This window comes from Etheostoma cragini, chromosome 14 (assembly GCF_013103735.1).
Source record: "Etheostoma cragini isolate CJK2018 chromosome 14, CSU_Ecrag_1.0, whole genome shotgun sequence".
NCBI classification, from domain to species: Eukaryota; Metazoa; Chordata; class Actinopteri; order Perciformes; family Percidae; genus Etheostoma; species Etheostoma cragini.
The window spans coordinates 5204195-5222873 of NC_048420.1; the positions used below are offsets into that span (position 1 = coordinate 5204195).

Below are 18679 nucleotides of genomic sequence, written 5' to 3' on the forward strand. Positions count from 1 at the left end.
GGATTGCTCCTTGGATGTTTGGTCTGTGTTTTTCCTTGTGGGTTCTTTTTTTGTTTGTTCTACTCGTCAATAAGCGGCTGTACACCTGTTCCTGCCTCCTCCTCCTCTCTGCAACTGGGTCCTCTCCTACTCACCCCATAACATATTATTTGATTGACTAATCATGTCATCCTTTATCTACAGCCCAAAAGCTTTTCTTAATTTTTACTAGATTACACCTAAAAACAGGTTTTTCTATGAGTTTTAAATTTTAAAAAACAATTAATCAAAACACCAATTTCGGTTGTTTGTTACCAGAATGACCTGTTAATAAAACTAAACAGTAGGATAAAGACAGAAAGATTTGAAGTATTAGCAAGACTGAGATGAGAACATTGACACCACTCTTAAGCCACTTAGCTTAGCGTAACCACTAGAAACAATAAAACAGCTACTCTGGTACTATATGTCGCATTGCCTGATGTCTTTATTCATATGTTATAAAATGATCATGTTTATTTAATGCATTTTAACATGAATTATGGTGTCTTGTATTTAAACAAAATACAGTGTTTAACATGTGTCAATTTATGGCAGAATATTCACAGCTTGTGTTTAAAACTGTGCATTAATGTGAGCCACCATTGAAAGGGGGGGCCTTCTCATTGATGTTTCTTATGTCGTGTACCACTTGTACAGGTCATGAACTACATTGTAATTCACGTCTCTTGACATGTGGTCACAGGCAAGACAGATGGGCTGAATGAATTCGTTGTAGACTGACAAGAGATGAGGAGTGGCCTCGTAGAACTTCCTCCACTCAAAGTAATGCATGTACGCTGCGTCCGTCATAAACAGCAGAAAGTCAGCCAGAGACTTTGCGTCTGGGAAATCATTTATGTGAATAAAGGCGTCGGAGGGAAGGAACTGCTCGTAGTTTTCTCTCGGCGGACCCAAAACTATAGGAACCGTCCCCGCCACGAGGGGCCCGTTGACCTTCTCCGTGATGTAGTCTCTGTGGAGCGAGTTCTCAAACGAGAGGTAAAACTTACAGCTGGCAATGGTTGAGTAATACTCCTCAAAACTCAAACGTTTCTCTGTAAATGCTGTACCAAAGAGATTGACCTTAATGTGTTTGGACAGTTCTTTGTAATAGTTTTCTCTCGTAGCTGTTCCCGTGACTTGGAAGTTGTTACTTACAATCCAGCACACTACTTTGTCTTTATTGGGCAGAACAAAGTCCTCTTTCAGTTCTGTCTTCCTGATTGTAAGCTCGTTCCTTGCTGTAATGTCAGCCTCTCTTCTGTAGCTCAGTGTTAAATTGAACAAGTTTTCCAGACCTGGTGTCCTACCTGTGTTTGTTGGGGATTCCACATGGTACCAAATCCACTTCTGAAAAGCTGGTCGTGGCTCCTGTGGCATGTTTTTCAGATCACCGGCTATGTCTCTGTGGAAGAAAATTACTCCCTTTGCTTGGTTGTAAAGGCTTCTGTTATCCGTTAGAACACAGTTATCAATCTTGAAGTGGGTAAAGCAAGCTTTGAAATCAAACTTTACTCCGAGTGGCCAGAACCAGAGCATGACTAAGGGCTTTTCATCTGGAATCACATCTTTGTGATTTTTCACATCGGCTAATGTAGATGGGCAAACAGGAGACGGAGGCTCAAAATAAAGGAGGAATGCAACAACGGAGCAGACAAGGCCGAGACCAACTGTTGTTGCCAAGCACATGGTTTTCTTGGAAGCAGGCGCCATTGTCTGTGGAACAGAAAGAGAAACTGATTGGATCGCTTTGATAACTACATCAGGAGTTGTAACAAATAAGAGTTAAACCATCAAAAAGATTTACAACCGTAATAAATATCGGTTTCTTTGATAAAAAGTTGAAGCATCCAATCACCCCTTCAAATGCTGTTTCATGCGCAGCTAACGCTGAGAGGGAGCTATAGCTTAAAGTGTTGAACAACAACTTTACCACCTACCATAGATATCAGTTCACTTTGTATTTTTGGCTACTTCAATTTTATTTTATTTACATAGCGTTAAATCACTACAACAGGTATCTCACAGCGCTTTTCATAAAAGAGCAGGTGTAGACCCTACTCTGTGATCTTCTTTACAAAAAACCAACAGTTCCCACCAAGAGCAAGTACAGGACAACAGAGGCAAGGAAAAAAGTTCCTTTAAGAGGCAGAAACCTCGACCAGAACCATGACTCAGGGTGGACGGTCATCTGCCTCAAGCGTTAGGGGGTAAGAGAAAGAGACAGAGAAAGAGAGAAAAGCAGACAGAGAGAGAGACATAGAGAATTGTAGCAGAGGGTGTGGAGCAGTAATATAGAGCCAGCAGGTGACTCCAACCACAGATCCAGACTCCACAGCTCCAGAGCCCAAAACACCTGCAGGAACAGGAGGAGAGGGGAGAGGGGCGAGAGAGCACAAGACTACGAGAAAGGGGAAGAAGTTGAGTTAGTAACATGCATTATTGTGATGAGATTGCATACAGATGGAGAGAAGGAGGAGGAGAGAGGTGCTCAAAGCATCACGAGAAGTCCCCCAGCGGTCTAGGCCTATAGCAGCATAACTAAGGGATGGTTCAGGACTTTCTTGAGCCAGCCCTAACTATAAGCTTAACTTTTAAGCCTACTCTTAAATGTGGATACACTTCCTCCATTGTATCCCCGCCCACCCCCGACAAGGCACGGTACTGTTGGCCATGGTCACACTGCCAAATGTCCAACAAATCAGCGTTAGCCAAGAACACCGGCAGAGCCGTCCTGTTGGCTGTACAAACTTGTTCAACAGCGACAGCAACAGCCTCAGGGCCACCGCAGGCCACCTTGGAAAGCATGTTTTCCAAAACACGTAGCTAACATTGGATTGTTGTCAAGTCTAACTTAACTAAACTAGCTAACGGTAGCTAGCTAGCTAATAGAGATTTGCTTCTACCTTGACAACAATACAATGCTAGCTCCGTGATTTGGAAAACATGCTTACCGAGGTGGCCTGCGGTGGCCCCGAGGTTGTCGCTGTTGAATAAGTTTGTACAGCCACCAGGACGGCCCTGCCAATGTTCTCGGCTAACGCTGATTTGTTGGACATTTCGCAGAGTGACCATGGCTGACAGTAGCTTACCGTACCTTGTCGGGGGCGGGTGGGATAGGCTCTAGCTGGCCTTAATGCAAGCGGACATGACAGATCAGCCAAAGTGAGCCCCCCCCCTCTGGTGACTGGCTATAGTGGCTATAGGTCATAATTCCCACACCATTCATAAAAGTGACACTAAAAACTCAAAGTACTCTTCAAATACAGTTTCTCCAACTGTGTTTATTATTTTAGGTAGTTATTATCACGTTTATCCAAGTTCAAGAGTCCATTCCCTCGGATAAGATGATTTTTATTCGTTATTTGACACTATAAACATACACTGACCTCCTCAAGCTTTTACTTTGGTACTTCCGGTTGCCGGCATTTTAATTTGCATATTAGCTAAATATTTAGTTTCACCCGAAACATTTAGATTTAACATTTAGATTTAACATTTAGATTTAGCATTTAGATTTAACTTTTATGTGTAACATTTAATATTTGGATTTAACTCTTTAAAATATTTACAAGTTGATATATATTGTTGTAAATGTGCGAGAAAGTGACCCTCAAAATTTCACACCAGTTTTTTAAACATTATTTAAAGCTAAATGTGACAAAATGTTGCTGTTATTTTCAGCGTGAGCCGCTTTACAAACGGCGCCCCATAAAGTGGGAGATAGAATGCACCATGTGCAAAGCTAAGCACACATGTTTCGGTGTCTAATAAAGGTGCTGGAGATACTCAAAGCTCACATGGACACTGAAAAACCTTCTTTTATTACACTGAAAAGATTTTAAGAGATATTTAGTTGAAGCTGGACACAGAATAGGTGATATTTAGAACACTATTTCATATTTATTTATTTGAAAAGAGAGGTATTATGTTGTTAGATATTTGATTTTATTACATGTGTTATTTCCGTACTATTGAGGCATATTGTTCATTAACCTCTGAGAAGCCTGCCTGAATTTGTGTCTTGAGGCCAACAGAGTGTCCTCTTTTTTTTAGAAATCAAAATATGGTCACCCTAACAGTAAGTCAGTAGTATACAGTTCCTGTTCTGAACACAGACATTCTAAATATATTTCTATTCAAACATATTATTATCACTGAACAAAGAATTGTTTCCTCACCTCTCAACGGAGTATAGGGGTAGGATGTCTCTTTCTGGCAGATCTGTAGACCAACTGCGGCTCTTCTCGTTTGTGCTTATGAGGCAGAGCTTTGAAACACACCCGGCCTTGCCTCTCTATGGAATGCTGTTTGTTTCACTATTCAGTGAATGAATCAACAGGCCTACTTAACTGAGTAATTATGCTTGTGAAATACATCTTGAAATGAACAAGTGAGGCAATAAAATACAAGTAAATAGGCCTACAGTATGTAAATTAGTCAATATACTGTGCATGATAAGAATTAATATGTATTTACATTATTCCTATTATATAAGTATAGCAAATATATGTTTATTTTTTTTCAGTGCTAAAAGCTTGTAGCTACTTTTTTTCACTCTAAACATAGGCCCCTACAGATTTTGGATTTGTACTGGCAAAAATCTTAATTTTACCTTTGCCGAACATATGTAATTATTTGATCCAAACTGCTGTATCATACCACAGTGAGGTGTTGCTACAAAATATTTTATGAGTTCACTTTTAACTGTTAATCAGTCAATTGTACTTTACAATTGTAAAAGACAAAATGGGATATGTTTTGACTTTCCATGTCACTTTTATTAATTCTAACAGAAGGTGCACTTACATGAGGATGCACTTTAAAAATAAAGTTGTATAATTATATAATATATAATTATATGGTGCAATACCTACTGTCTTTATTCATATTAAATGAAATGGTCATGTTTATTTAATGCATTTTAACATCAATCATGCAATTCTTGTTCTATAGATTAGTAATACCTTTCTTTGGTTCAACATGCGTCATTGTATTCACAAACACAAACACACACACCTGCCATTAAGCAGTCAGGGCTTGGCAAACAAACAAGTTCTGACTCTGGGGACAGAAAGCAGACCTGTCCCTGATGACCTGAGAGGTCTGGTTGGTTCATAGTGTAGTAGCAGATCAGAAATGTATTTTGGCCCTAAACCATTGAGTGATTTAAAAACTAGCAAAAGTACTATGAAATCAATTCTCTGAGGCACAGGAAGCCAGTGTAAAGACTTCAGAACTGGAGTGATGTGATCCAGTTTCTTGGTCTTAGTGAGGACCCGAGCAGCAGCGTTCTCAATCAGCTGCAGTTGTCTGATTTTTTTTTTTTTTTTTGTGAGACCTGTAAAGACACCGTTACAGTAGGCAAGTCTACTGAACATGAAAGCATGGACAAGTTTTTCCAAATCCTGTTGACACATGAGTCCTTCAACCCTTGATATATTCTTAAGGTAATAATAGGCGGACTTTGTAATTGTCTTAATGTGGCTGTTAAAATTCAGGTCTGAGTCCATGACTACACCAAGATTTCTGGCTTTGTCTGTCGTTTTTAACATTGTTGTTTGAAGCTGAGCGCAGACTTTTAATCGTTACTCTTTTGCTCCAAAAACAACCACCTCAGTTTTTCCTTCTTTTAATTTCACAAAGTTCTGGCTCATCCAGCCGTTAATTTGTTCAATGCACTTAGTCAGTTTTTGTAGTGGACTATAGTCCCCTGGCGATAAGGTTATGTAAATTTGTGTGTCGTCCGCATAACTATGGTAACTTATTTTGTTGTTTTCCATAATCTGAACCAGCGGGAGCATGTAGATTTTAAACATGTTCAGAGGTGTAATTACCTTTAGACACAAAGTAATCCCTATTCTTTAAGTAGCATTCAAACCAGTTTAGTACTGAGCCAGAAATGCCAACGCAGTTTTCCAATCGGTCTAGTAATATGTCTTGGTCGACCGTGTAAAATGCAGCACTGAGATCAAGTAATAATAAGACTGAAATTTTGCCACTATCTGTGTTAATGTGGATGTCAAAACTGTTGTTCAGCGACAAGAAATGGGTGAGTTGTTGAAAAAACCCTTTTTCAATGATTTTACTTAAAAACGGAAGGTTTGATATTGGCCTATAGCTGCTCATTAGTGATGTGTCTAGATTGTTCTTTTTTAAGAGTGGCTTGATTACTGCCGTTTTCAGGGCCTGTGGAAAGATTCCTGAAAGAAGAGACGTGTTCACAATCTGTAGAAGATCAGAAGCCAAACATTTCTAGACATTTTTGAAAACACCCGTTGGTAAAATATCAAGGCAACAGGAGGAGGATTGCAGATGTTGTGGATGTCTTCCAGTTTTTTATGGTTGATCATATGAAATTCTGTCATATTGGAACTAGTTTTGCTTGAACACTGTGACAACACATATCCTGTACTTAATATGGATGCACTGATTGTTTGTCTAATCTTCTGAATTTTGTCTGTTAAGAAGGAGGAAAACTCATTGCAGGCCTTGGTAGATTACAGTTCAGATGCTACTGGTACTGGAGGGTTTGTTAACCTATCGACAGTAGCAAACAAAGCACGTGAATTATTATTGTTTCTAGAGATAATATCTGAGAAGAAGGACCGCCTTGCATTCCTCAGTTCCAAATTATAAATGCGAAGTCTCTCTTTATAGGTGTTATAATGGACCAGGAGATTTGTTTTTCGCCAAAGTGCTCATTCCAAGCACTATATTAAGTCAAATAAACTCAAAACTAAGTTGTCAATTCTTCTTTCAGTGTTTAGTTCTTTCTTAATTTTAGTGAAAAGCTCTTCAAACCAAAACCACTAAACAAGATGATTTCTCTTGATTCAAACTGTTCATTATTATCCTTAAGCTTGTCCAGCTTAAAATGAGATAAAGCATAAGTGCCTTCTAACACACTCGTTGCTTTTCAAAATAGTGCTTGTTTAGAATTATGAAGGCATTGCAAGAAAACAGAAACATTGGATATAACCTTGATGTAATTAAAACTTTAATGCAAGTTATGTGGTACATTATTTATTATGTCATCATTACTGAACACTGAATTTCCTAATACTCAAATACAGAAAAAAAGTATTGTAACAGTTTCAAGTTTTGTGTTCATACAACCACTAGTAACATTTGTTTGTAAACCTAGTTAACCATCATTGGCATTTACCAACATTCAAAAATACATTTTAGTGCAAATAGAAAATATGTGGCACAAAACAGTCTGATTTGAATGAACAAACTCAAATCAATTTAGCGTAAAACGGTACTTTTGTGCGTGAATTTTTTTATAACTGTTTTATGAAAATACTTAAAACAAGAGTCTATCAATAGAACGATTTTCACAACTAAGAAAATTCACTTCTTTAATTTAGTTTGCAAACCGAACCGTTCCACCCCCTACTCAGTAGGGGAGCCTCTGCTCTGAGGTGACAGACTCCGCGTTAGGCGAAGAAGACAAAGCCACAGGACCGACCATGCTGCACGACTTGGCAAGCTTACGGAAAGGTAAACAAAGTACTTTACAGTTTAATGATGTTGTGGTTGTAATTGGAGGGTTTGTGGTTTAACATTAAACTCTTTCCCTCGTATGGCTTTGTTATATTCCGGTTCTGATCATGTTGACCAAAAATAAAAGTTTGGCTGATGTAAACGACTTACTTTAGCATAAGTTTTCTATGTCGTCCGCTATCTTGCTAGCTATGCTAGTCTTGCAGTGAGCTGCTCCAAATCTTTTCTTTTCAGTATACTGTTTGTGCACAAACCATGTTCTCAATGCTGAGTTCCTGTGTTGGGCCCCAAGCGAGACTTGGAGTAAAGTCTCATGCTGTGTCGAGCCTTCTTTGTGTTTTAAAAATGTTGATTTTGATGCTATCATAGAAGGCCCCCTGGCACTCCCATTCAAAAGGCGAGGCCAGAGTTGTGCTTTAGATGGATTGATTACATCTTTCCCTTTGTTTGCTGCTGTGCACGACGTGTCTGCTTTGTTGCATTGTATGTTTTGTGTCATCGTTTTAACATGCTTGCGTTTTTGTTACAAATAAGATAATTTTTTCCGGTCCTTTTTTTTGATTGGTTGTAGTGTACAGTACATAAGTAAAGCAAGTACAATCAAAGTCCTTTTTAGGCAGGTAGATCGGCGGCCATCTTGCAACGCAGTTCAGGATACAGCAAGGATGTAATATTTGTATGCTACACAGCTGCATTACTGGCTTTACTGATTGTCTAAACGTAACAGCATAGGTTCCTCTTTTGCAGTGGCATGTGCAAGAAACGTACCACAAATGAACTGACCAATATTCATATCTTTATTTATTTTTTAGATGAGTTAACACCACACAGGAAACCAGCCGGTCGCCCAGAGCTGGAGCCTGCCTCTTCAGCTTTGGACCCAGTGGACGGTAAAATGCCATTGAATTTTTCCAATTAAATACAATTGCATGACAAGGAACTTAAGAGAAACTTTAACTTTTTTGTTGTTCTTAACAGCAGAACATTATCACAAAAACAGGGCGGTGGCTCAGCCATGGAGACGGAAATGAGAGGTAAGAAGACTCACTTAAGTTGTTCACATAGTAGATAATGTTTAACAACAAAACTAATAGCATTCGTTTTTTTCATAGCCACGAGGACACCCGTTACCCGCATGGCACAGCAGATGGATACATTTGAGGAGAAGATGGATGTGCTCCTATCACCTCCTTCTGCTCCAAGTCACAGCGTGCCATTTACCCAACAACAGCTGGGCCAAATGTCCAGTTAAAAAAATATGGCTGTGTACAGGTAACCTATTGCTGCTATACTATATGTAAATAATTTTCTCTGAATGGAAATCCTTTTCTTTTTCGTGCTACTGGATCACAAATGTTCTCTTAACATAGATTCCTACGCCAAAGCTGTGGACTGGTTTTTGTGGCTGATGGGCACTTCCAGCATCGAGCCAGAAGATGAAGCAAGTGTCCAAAAAAGGCAGCGCCGATGCCCAAGGAGGTTCATGACAGATTCTTCAAGCGATGGTAAGACCTTAATTATAGACTACATTTCTTCATATATTTTGCAATCAGTACAAATGATATGGTCTCTGTATTACAGATGAATCTGCTGCACGACCAGATAAACTGTCCAGGACGGAGCGTGCGTCTGGAAGCCCTGTCTGTAAGTTAAAATGTATGCATGCATATAAGAAACCAGTCATATTTCTTAACATGGAACCACTGACAGTCAACATGGTGCATATCATGTGATTGTTCTGATGTTTGTCTCTTCCTGTCTTTTTCCAGCACAGCAGATGACACTTTCTCCACCACCTGCATGTAAGTTTTTTTTATATATGCATATTTTGTCTAATATAAAAGAATAGGTTCATATTTTGCAATGGCATGTGCAGGCAACCTATCAACTTCATCTTATATAATAATCATATGTAATTTATTTTTATATGTATCAACGCCATGCAGGAAACCAGCTGGTTGCCCAGAGCAGGATGAGTCTTTAGTGACCCTACCACAGACTGCAACTTCATCTTGGGACCCAGTTGAAGATACAGTTGCAATGAAGAACAATTTAAGGCAAGGATCACTAGAGTAACATAACGTTTTTGTTGTTTTAAACAAAGAACTCACACAGAGGGAGGTAAGTCATCCCACAGAGGGAGGTGGCTCAGACATGGAGATCAAAATGAGAGGTAAGACTTCAGTTGCTCACGTGTGTATGATGTATGGAGAGAAGGAACAATATGGAAATTAAGTGGCCATAGTCCTGACCTAAGACGAACACTATATAATTGCATAAAATCTAATATCTTAACTGAAGTGACTTCTCTTACAAAATGAGATTGTACAAGCTCTAAACTGTATCTGTAATTTGTTACTATGTGTTTTACAGCAACTTTTCCTGTCAACCCTCGGTGGTTGTACTGGAGGTGATGACATCCGCCGCATATCATTTTTTTTTACTGACTTATTTTGCACACACTTTACAAACACATCTTTATGCATCTTGCACTACATCCTTATCTTTTTTGTATTTTTTTCAGTTGTTTGAATATTAAAGTTTGGAAATGCCATCAAGTTTGCCTGTTCATTCATTCCTACTAATATAACTTTTGTATGTGTGTACGTGTGTATATACAGCACATACATACACACAAATGGTATGGGTGTTAGTTTTTTTTTAAAGGTTAGGTGGAATCTAACCTTTTCTTAACATTCTGGGAACGTTCGTTTATGGTTACAGCGAACGTTCCCCTAACGTTAAGAGACCGTTCCGTAACGTTAGCTGAGGGTTGCAACGCTAAGGGAACGTTCCCCTTACGTTCTCTAAAGGTTGCAACGTTAAGGGAACGTTCCCCTAACGTTCGCAAAAGGTTGCAACTAGGGGTGATCCGAGTATCCGGCTGAAACGAGTATCCGGTACGGATAAAGCACTTTTGCCGAGTAAAGTATTATACGAGTAATATGAGTCAATATCCGTGCTCTTGAATACAACCCCTCAACTAGCCGCGCAGCGTTCTGTGATAATCACAGCGCCCCCTCCCCCGCCTACAAACACGCTCGGATCAATCTCACACACACACACAACATGGAGAAATGCGCTCCCTCGGCCTCTCTCTGTCTCTGTCTCTCTCTCTCTCTCTCTCTCTCTCTCTCCCGCTCCGTCAGTCAATTGGGTCTGCGGATCTGTTCCGTTAACGTTTAGGGTTTTATCAGCTTCAGGTTTGTTTTTAACTTCGGTTTATAGTACTTACATAGTAACCGGTAGATTTCTGGTGAACGTGGGTTTCAGAAATGCTGCTTGGTTTAAATGCAACTCCCGTCGCGTCTCTGCCATCGGAGATTTGTTTTTTACTGTCAGCTGCCCCTTTTTTTGTTGATACACCCCTTAATTGTTCAACTCTCACCTGAAGGACATGAAGCAATGCCTCACTGGCATTTCCCAACTTCTTTGGTGGTGCAGTTGGTGAAAGAAAGAGGGCGGGAAGTGCCCTGACCAGAGCTGTGGCATAGTCCACTAGAACAGAACAAATACAAATTCTCAAAATTCCCCTCCATAATCATTGCTACTATAAAGAATCATCTTGATCACAAACATGTTTTTGTCCCTATGAAGAGTAATATAATTTGGGGTTTATTTATTCTGGGTTTTATTTTGGGTTCAACATATTGGCAACATACACAATATCTATGGCACACATCTAAATAAATATATACAGTAAAAGACCAAGGCACTTTTCTATAGGAAAAAAGGGACAGACACACAGGCTATCCATATATACCAAAATAAAGGTGCCAAGTGGACCCCCACCAACCCTAGAGGGGGCATATAATGTAAGTACAGCAAAAAAGCACAAAAGGACATTAAAGCAAATGTTTTATCATGCTTTATTCCAACTTGTCAGCTTAATAGAAGCCTTTTAATTTAGTGCCTTAAGCGTTAAGATTTGTTCTCAATCTTTTCATGCCCGCTACCAAAGAGCGCTGTTGTTTTTGTTGTGAGTACTGCTTTCATAAAGCAGTCCATTTCTATGATTTTTTTCCTTATCACACCCGCTTAAACATCTACACAGTATTAGATACGCAGCCAAATGCCGTACCTGCATCAAGGTTTATGCTTCATCACTTTCTTCGAAACAACATAAAACTGCACCTTGACACAGAAGTCTTCCCATCTCTTCTTTACTTCATCTATGAATGTGCTGTTGTCCTTATGCAGTTGCATAACTCATCACCTGTGATGTAATACGTGTTAAAACCTACAACAATGGATCACTTTTTGTAAAGAGCTAAAATAAATCAATTGCTTGCATGATAAAGATCCTTAAAGGGGTGATAGAATGGTTGTATAGAGTATATCACACTGTTCGTTGAGGCCTCCTGATAGGGTATGTAACATTTGTTGGGCTGAAAATGTTGCTTTTGCTGTTATTTTGGCCCTCATACCACCCTGTTAAATTGACCTGGCTTGAAACGAGAGGTGTTCTGCCTTATATGGTCTGCTCATGAACAGTTAAATAAGCTGCGCGCTGATTGGTTGGTGTGCAACAAGGTTTTCTGCGGATGATAGAACAACAGAAGAAGATGGAGACTTGAGCTGTTGAACGGTATCTGTTTGAGCCTGAATCAGAGGAAGGATCTGATGCAGGGAAGCAACCTGCCAAATGACTCTTCAGACTGGTAAGTTTGGTCATTTAGCATTTTCAACACATAGCCCAACATTAGCCGTCCGTTGTTATACTAATGTAATACTCACATTTCAGTGTTGTAGCCTAAGAATAACTTTGTATTAGGCTTGTTTTTAGTATTGTAAGCAACATAAGTTAATTTGCACACGGACAAATATTTTCAACTTGTACACTTGCAGTTTCAGTCCGGATGTCAAGTTGACTGAAAAGTTAGTGGCCAGTTCCTAGAGCTGCTCAAAACGAAAGTCTCTTTAATTGTGATGAGTTACCTACGTATTTAAGACGTATTAGTAATATGTTATCTTACAACAGGACGTCCATTTAGCTGGACAGGAGACTACTATTTCTGCTCATTTTGCGTGCTACGTCTAAAGCATTATTACTACTTTCGCCTGTGTCAGTACGTCAAGTGTTATCTTGGAACTACTATCCTGCTGATTAGATCATAGGGATGAGCAAGTACAGCATTATCTGTATCTGTATCTGTTTACCACATGAATTATCTGTATCCGTATCCGTACTCGGACTGGGCTGGGCCTAAACCGGAAGTGGTCAGATTTAACCCGGAAGTGGGTCGGATTCTCTTGAAATGTTAGGGTCTTTAACCGGTATGTTATTTAAGCATGAAATTGATATGAGTTGATCAAAAAATTTTATATTTATTGCTGATTTGAAAACTATTTACATGACAGCATCAAGCTTCAGATCAATGGTGTTGTCATGGTAACAAACAAACTATATACAGAACGTTTTGAAACAATGAATACAACACATGCGGTTGCAATTATGAAGTAAAATGTAAGGAACAAGAGTTTTCATACTCAGTATACTCAGCTTTCTTTTTTTAACTTTTTATTTTTTTATGATCAGTGTGTTTTTTTTTTGTTTTTTTTTGTTAATTTTTTTTATTTCCACACCAGGTATATGTGTGTGTGTGTATGTGTGTGTGTTTGTGTGAGTAAGAGAGAGACACACAGAGAGAGAGGGGGCAGGGTGGGGGTGGGTGCAGCTGACAGTAAAAAAGGAAAACAAATCTCAGATGGCAGAGACGTAACGGGAGTTGCATTTAAACCAAGCAGCTTGTCTGAAACCCACGTTCACCAGAAATCTACTGGTTAATATGTAAGTACTACAAACCAAAGTTAAAAACAAACCTGAAGCTGAAGAAACCCTAAACGTTAACGGAACAGATCCGCAGACCCTATTGACTGACAGAGCGGGAGAGAGAGAGAGAGAGAGAGAGACAGACAGAGAGAGGCAGAGGGAGCGCTGTTCCCCGTGTTCTATGTGTGTGTGATTGATCCGAGCGGGTTTGTAGGCGCTGTGTTTATCACAGAACGCTGCACGGCCAGTTGAGGAGTTGTATTCAACCCGAGCACGGATATTGACTCATATTACTCGTATAATACTTGTACTCGGCAAAAGTGCTTTATCCGTACCGGATACTCGTTTCAGCCAGGTACTCGGATCACCCCTATTAGATCATCTGATTTAGAGATTATTACCTTCTTAACATGTAGTAATATGTCAAATTACAACTATGGTGCATCCATCTTACCTTGGCAGGTGTTCTTGTGGAAACTGTGCACAAATGCCCCAGGAGAGAGAAAATATATGTTGCCAATAAATACCTCAGGTAACTAAAACTAGAGACATTAACTCAAGCTACTTTAAGCTTTCTGCTCATTCAACATTATGAAATAACAACACGATCATTGTTTTTCCAGGTCATGAAAAGAATGACCCAGGTTCCTGAGGAGATAACCTGTATGACTCACCATCCTGGCCTTCATCCGGTGTGCCTCAATATATATTCTTTGCAAAATGCAATGAATATTTACAGAGTTGACCAGAGTTGTTTCAAAACAATCATCCTCACTCTGAAATCTAAAAGATAAAGAATCTGATTGTCCACTACACCCTGTTCTCTTTGCAGGCAATGCAGACACATGGATTATAGGACTTTTGTGAGCTTGTGATGGGGTTTTTCTTGGTAGAAGTGTCCCCTCTTGTGTCGTGCTGTGTATACGGAGGGAGTTTCTGGATGCTTCAGGGCAGTATGTCGGGTTGGGTGCCTGTCGAGCTGGGCACACAGGTCCTGGGGTACAGGAATCTGCCGGACTGCTTCCAGATAAGGAAGGGGGTCATGGATGATCTCCTCAAACACCAGTCGCATCAGGTCTAAGGCATAGCCTGTTGTGTGTGAAAAGTCATTTTTGCACCTATACCATTGCACATTTGGATTTGTTGTTTGTAGTGTGTGAAAGGTTATTTTTTGCGCCTATACCATGCAAATTTTTATTTTGTGTTTGTGATTGAAAAAATATTTAAACTTACAAATTGTTGGCTCTGTCTTCACTTCTTTGATGGTGTAACCTCCCCTTTTGGCCTTTGGGAACAGACGTCTGTACATTAGTTTCCCCTGGGCTGTCTTCCGTTTCAGCTGCAAAATACAACCTGAAACAAAAATTAATACATTTTGTAACATAAATGTAGTACCTTTTACACACACACCAAGAAAAATACTCCAGTTAACTCACAGCAAAAGCAGTTGTTAAACCTCTAAGCTGTGCCAAAGCTGTACTATAACCAGTGTTGTTACAAGTGCCTTACAGTTGGAGCAGCTTAAAACTGAAATGATTTACATTTAGACGGCCGGCAATTAGGCTTGATGTCTCTAGACCATTGCTCATGTCTCACTCCTTCACTGAACAAAACCAGTTTCTGCAGACAATTTGTCCCCCATTCACATGTGCCTTTTCTAAAGACTTGTGTTGTTGAATGACAAAGTTCATAGGGCGTGTACATACCTGCAAAAGGCATCTTTAACACAAAATCTAGCATTCAGTCATACCTGTTGTACACAAAAACATTCCTACCTATTGTCCAAATTATTTTCACCCCCCCCCCCCCTCCACCACAAAAGGAAATGCAATTGATTGAGATCAGACCAATCAGTGGTAATCCACATGAATAGTTCTATTCCTACTAGAAATAGTTCACTAATGTGTTGGAAAAGGCTCACATATTTGATCAAAGTCACTCACTCATCATGGTAACATTGTTAGATAACACTGCTCTGCTAAATGCTACCCAGTCGCAATGCTACACAAACACCATAAGACATCTGGTTTGTAAGAATAATTAGAAAGGTTACCGTTGCTTCGTATGTGAGGTCTTATTGTCATATGAGACAGTTGTGTCCCACTAGATCAGTGCTTCTCAAATAGTAGGGCACAAATGTAATGAACAAGAGTTTTCATACTCAATATAACTTTCTTTTTTTAACTTTTTATTTTTTTATGATCAGTGTGATTTTTTTTTTTTGTTCTTTTTTTTTCACACCAGGTGTGTGTGTGTGTGTGTGAGTAAGAGAGAGACACAGAGAGAGAGGGGGGGGCAGCTGACAGTAAAAAAAAAAAAAAATCTCCGATGGCAGAGACGCGACGTGCATTTAAACCGAGCAGCATGTCTTAAACCCACGTTCACCAGAAATCTAACTGGTTACTATGTAAGTACTATAAACCGAAGTTAAAAACAAACCTGAAGCTGAAGAAACCCTAGACGTTAACGGAACAGATTTGCAGACCCGATTGACTGCCTGCCTGACGGAGCGGGAGCGGGAGCGAGAGAGAGAGAGAGAGAGAGAGAGAGCGAGAGAGAGAGAGAGAGAGGCCGAGGGAGCGCATTTCTCCATGTTGTGTGTGTGTGAGATTGATCCGAGCGTGTTTGTAGGCGGGGGGGGGGGGGGGGGGTGGCGCTGTGATTATCACAGAACGGTGCGCGGCCAGTTGAGGAGTTGTATTCAATAGCAGTAGGCTACTTCCCTGAAAACAGTTCGCAGTATGACTGGGTGAGAGACCCTTTCAGTGCACCAGCTCCAACTGGTTTCAGCTCTGCAGAAGAGGAGCAGTTCATTGAAATGACGTCTGACTCCACATTGAGACTGAGGTTCACATCACAGACACTCAGTGCATTCTGGCTGAGTGTAGAGGCAGTATCCACTCTTAGGGGAGAAAGCTATAAGCATTCTGCTTCCTTTTGCAACATCTTACCTTTGCGAGATTGTTGCTGCACTGAAGACCAAGTACAGGTCCCACCTAAACATTGAGCAGGAGCCGAGAGTTTCACTATCATGCTTCGGACCTCGCTTCGAAAAGCTGTGCACTGCAAAACGTGCTCATTGTAGCCATTAAACCTGACTTCCTCCTCACTTTGATCAAAAAAAGAAATAAAAAATGAGCACAAATTGTTTAATTCATTTTTGTTTTGTAGGTTCAAGTGTTTTATATATTGTGCTCCTTAGTTAATGTTGCTGAACTGAATATAAATTAGTTATTATTTTTTTAGTTTTTTTAGTTTATTAGTTATTATAATTATTAAATATTATTTATTGATTTGATTTAATTTTAGAATGGTGCAATTAGTTGGTCAAACATGTTTACAGTTTAGACAAGGATTTATTTATTTTTAATTTCAGGCATTGATGCACTTAAAATCTTTTCTGTTGCAGACCTAAAACACAATTTAATAAAGTTATTCTTTGTAAGTTTGACCATATGTCTTGGATAAAATGTTATGCAGAGATGGATAGTCCCGGTGGGGAGTGGGGGGCGTGAATAGTTTTCTTCTTGCTAGGGGGGGCGTAACAGAAAATAATTGAGAAGCACTGCCCTAGATGACACACTCGGAGCATCTGTTTGGCAAGCTGCATCAATCGTGTGTTGTCGTTCTTGGGTCAATGACATGACGCATACATTTTCTGTCCGATTGTAGTTTCTTGAGCTTAAAAGTTCAAAATTTCATAATAATTCACCATGTTTTAGTAAAATCAGTTCCCTCCATGAAACCATATGTTAATTAAAAAAAAAATTGGAATTACATATGTTTTATGTGCTTAAAGGGTTAAAATGTCATGTGGTGCGACCGTCCGACCATAACTGTTGGTTTTTAAACATCTTTAAAATTATTCTAAATCTTCCTAAATTTATTTTTTCTCCCTTTTGGAATATTTTCTAATGTGTTTTGTAATCCCATGTGAAATTTCAGATGTGTTGAACAGATATTTCCCCTATAGCATGCAAACAAATATTGTCCGAACCTGTCTCTTTTATGAAATATCATGTGGCGCGACCATCAAGAAATTCCTATTTTGGGACTTTTATTTTGAATTCCACTCAGAGACAGGAATCTGCATCATTCACCAGTTAGCAGAGAGCACATGGAAGAAGCAAGCAGGTCTGTAACCCTCTCTCTTTTTTTTAGAAGTAATGTTTGTAAGTGCTGGTATGCAGTTTCCATATTTGGATGTCATGAGGTATGACCTCAAAAAGAAAACAATAAAGTAGTGTTATTTACAAATGTATATTTTGGTAATATACTTCAAGGTGACCTTATGTGAGAAACTAGCTAGTTTTGTGGCACAGGCTAATGCTAGCCCTAGAAATCTTGACAGAATGTAAAAATATCATGTGGTGCAACCGAATATCATGTGGTGCAACTATTGTAGATTACTTCCAATGATTGATATACTGTACAAATTTAAATTTTTGTATTATTTTCATGATTTATACAAACAATTGATTAATTTTAAACATGTAGAGCAGACTTTATCTATTTATCTAGTTTTATCTAGATTTTTTTAGCATTTTAGGGAGAAAGGGCTAAATGAAGTATACTGAGAAAAATACATACAAAATAAGTGACAACATGTCTTTTTACCAACATAACCTTGTTTTTAATATTTAATTAATTTTATTTATTTATTTTTTAACAGATGCCACTGTCAAGCAAAGATAACGTAATTCCAGAGCCAGTAGAAAATGTAGTTCCAGAGCAAAACGTAATTCCATTGGACCCAATAGTGAATGATGATTTTAACCCACCAGTGGTGTCCACGCCAGTGAGAGATGAGAAAAGGAAAACTTCAAATCAGAAACGCTGCACAAGACTGCAGAGGGTGAAGAGCGCGCTTAAAAAACAAGTGTTGTATCAGAGAATAAAGCTAATAGAAATGAGAAAACAAAACGATGCTCGCAGAAAGAGGAGTGAGAGGATGTCCATAGCAAGGCAAAAGCAAGGTCTTAGTGGAAAGGTCAAGCAAAAGGGACAAAAGAAATTGTTTACAGAGAGAAGGCAAGCTGTTATACAGTTTTTGACCAGAGATGAAAACAGTTTTTTTTTACCAGGGAAAAAAGATACTATCACAAAAAATAAACTGAAAGCACAAAAGAGTTTTAACAAAGCCTCTTACTGAGCTTCATACACAGTATCAGACAGAGGTAGAACAGCATCTATCCATGTCTTAGTTCTGTTCAGAGCATGAGAACATTCGGCTGTTGGTGAACAAACTGGCAAAGAGAGGGCTGCTGAAGACCACTAGTATCTCAGAGTTAGTGGGAATAATTGTGTGTGACACTAAAAATAAAGCATGCATGGATCGAGTTTGTCCCAAGTGCTGCTTTGAAGAGATTGACATGC

General features: G+C 39.2%; 1 protein-coding gene and 1 long non-coding RNA gene across 3 annotated transcripts in view; one reads left to right on the forward strand and one right to left on the reverse strand.

The window, feature by feature from the left end:
• Positions 1–626: 626 nt before the first annotated feature.
• The window catches only part of LOC117956388 (4-galactosyl-N-acetylglucosaminide 3-alpha-L-fucosyltransferase 9-like), an 85736-nt gene continuing 67683 nt past the window's right edge, over positions 627–18679 (reverse strand). The window contains exon 4 of one of the 2 annotated variants that reach the window (XM_034891433.1): positions 627–1737. In XM_034891433.1, coding sequence (XP_034747324.1) covers positions 655–1734 — 1080 coding nt within the window. In that variant the 5' untranslated portion in view covers positions 1735–1737 and the 3' untranslated portion in view covers positions 627–654. The remainder of the gene's footprint in view (positions 1738–18679) is intronic. The other variant, XM_034891432.1, reaches the window with a different exon arrangement.
• LOC117956408 overlaps positions 10076–18679 on the forward strand; it is a 20325-nt gene continuing 11721 nt past the window's right edge. The window contains exon 1 of the long non-coding RNA XR_004659254.1: positions 10076–10088. This is a non-coding gene — a long non-coding RNA (uncharacterized LOC117956408). The remainder of the gene's footprint in view (positions 10089–18679) is intronic.